The sequence below is a fragment of the Etheostoma spectabile genome, chromosome 24, assembly GCF_008692095.1.
Source record: "Etheostoma spectabile isolate EspeVRDwgs_2016 chromosome 24, UIUC_Espe_1.0, whole genome shotgun sequence".
In the NCBI taxonomy this organism is placed as follows: domain Eukaryota; kingdom Metazoa; phylum Chordata; class Actinopteri; order Perciformes; family Percidae; genus Etheostoma; species Etheostoma spectabile.
In genome coordinates, this window is record NC_045756.1 from 14,903,828 (window position 1) to 14,905,253 (window position 1,426).

A 1,426-nucleotide genomic window follows, 5' to 3' on the forward strand; every position below is an offset into this window, starting at 1 on the left:
CAACTGCAACACAGTTTCCCTTCGGGGATCAATAAAGTATTTCTGATTCTGATTCTGAAAACCTCTTTTTCCACTGTCGGCTCCCAGTTTCCTGCTCTGTGATCTAATGGTTTTGTCTGTGTGTTATGCAGGAGGAGGCAGCCAAGCCAAAAAGTCTTTCTTCACAAAGATTATCTCCAAAGTGGTGTTTCCTCGACTGTAAGTACATCACATTGTTAATTTGTTACTCAACTTGATCAGTTTTCAGCTAGACTCTCCCACATTTTTTTTCACATGAGCATACAGTACTGACAAAAATAGCATAATTTATTGCAAATGATAAGCATAGGTCCATGTTTTTATTGAAAACAGGACAAGTTACTTTTAAAGTTGTACCCCATGATGACCCAGAATAAACTAGCATACACTGAAAAATAGAATAGACTGTTGGTCCCACGCATCATTAAAAAATGACTTTGAAGTAAGGGTTGACAACATCCACAGTCCTACTTCTGTGTGAAATACAATTTTATTCAAAAAAACTGTGGAAGATTATTTTGACTAACATGACAGCTCATATTAACGTGACATATCTTTCATCGGCAGCTTGTTAGGAAGGTTGCCCGGTATAAACTTGAGGAATGGTTACAGCTAGAATGTACTTAAAGGTGCTGTAGGTAGGATTGTGACAATCCATGATTTAGACAAATATCAGACCTTAACAGTCCCTCACCCCCCCTGGCTATTATTGGTCCATCTGAACAGGGTGCGGTGGATTTTTGCAAATCACACTACGCGCTGTATGCCAGAGATGCCAGAGAGGGCTGTATTATTTTTTTAATTACCTGCTGTATGTAGTTCTACTTAAACATAAGGTCTTAAGTCTTACTTACTTTTTCTATAAGTGCACCTGATTATGGATTTCAGAATTTTAATCCGCTTTGATGGCAAGTAAGTAAGGACACATTCACTACAAGGAATTTAACCCTGACTTTTTGTTGCACTTAAAGTACATGACAGAATATACAGTGTATATTTGACACATATTTACATGTGTTTAACTCTAAAACACTAATAACTCTAATATAAAATATACAATTTACTTGAGCGGTGGAGGTTTGGTTTCACAGGGTTATTGCACAGGGTTTTTAACTCAGGCTTAAAAAATTGTGAAACTATCCTTTAATCCGACAATATTGGCCTAGTACTGATCTGAGACTTTAGACAAGGCACTCAAAAAGCCAATTGTCCCCAAAGGACAACAGTAAAACAAGAATATTGTGCTATAAATGTAAGAAATGCATTTATAAAGATCATGCCTACAGACTTCTTATAGAGTTGCAACATGTGTTAACCCTCATGTCCTCGGGTCAAATTGACCCATTTCCCTATATCAATGTTCTTTTTAACGTCCCAAAATAACATGATTGATTCCACACAACGCTCT

General features: G+C 37.0%; 1 protein-coding gene across 1 annotated transcript in view; it reads left to right on the forward strand.

Moving 5' to 3' along the window:
* The window catches only part of dgkza (diacylglycerol kinase, zeta a), a 154,233-nt gene that overhangs the window by 113,873 nt on the left and 38,934 nt on the right, over positions 1-1,426 (forward strand). Inside the window, exon 25 of the mRNA XM_032505889.1 lies at positions 132-198. Coding sequence (XP_032361780.1) covers positions 132-198 — 67 coding nt within the window. The remainder of the gene's footprint in view (positions 1-131; positions 199-1,426) is intronic.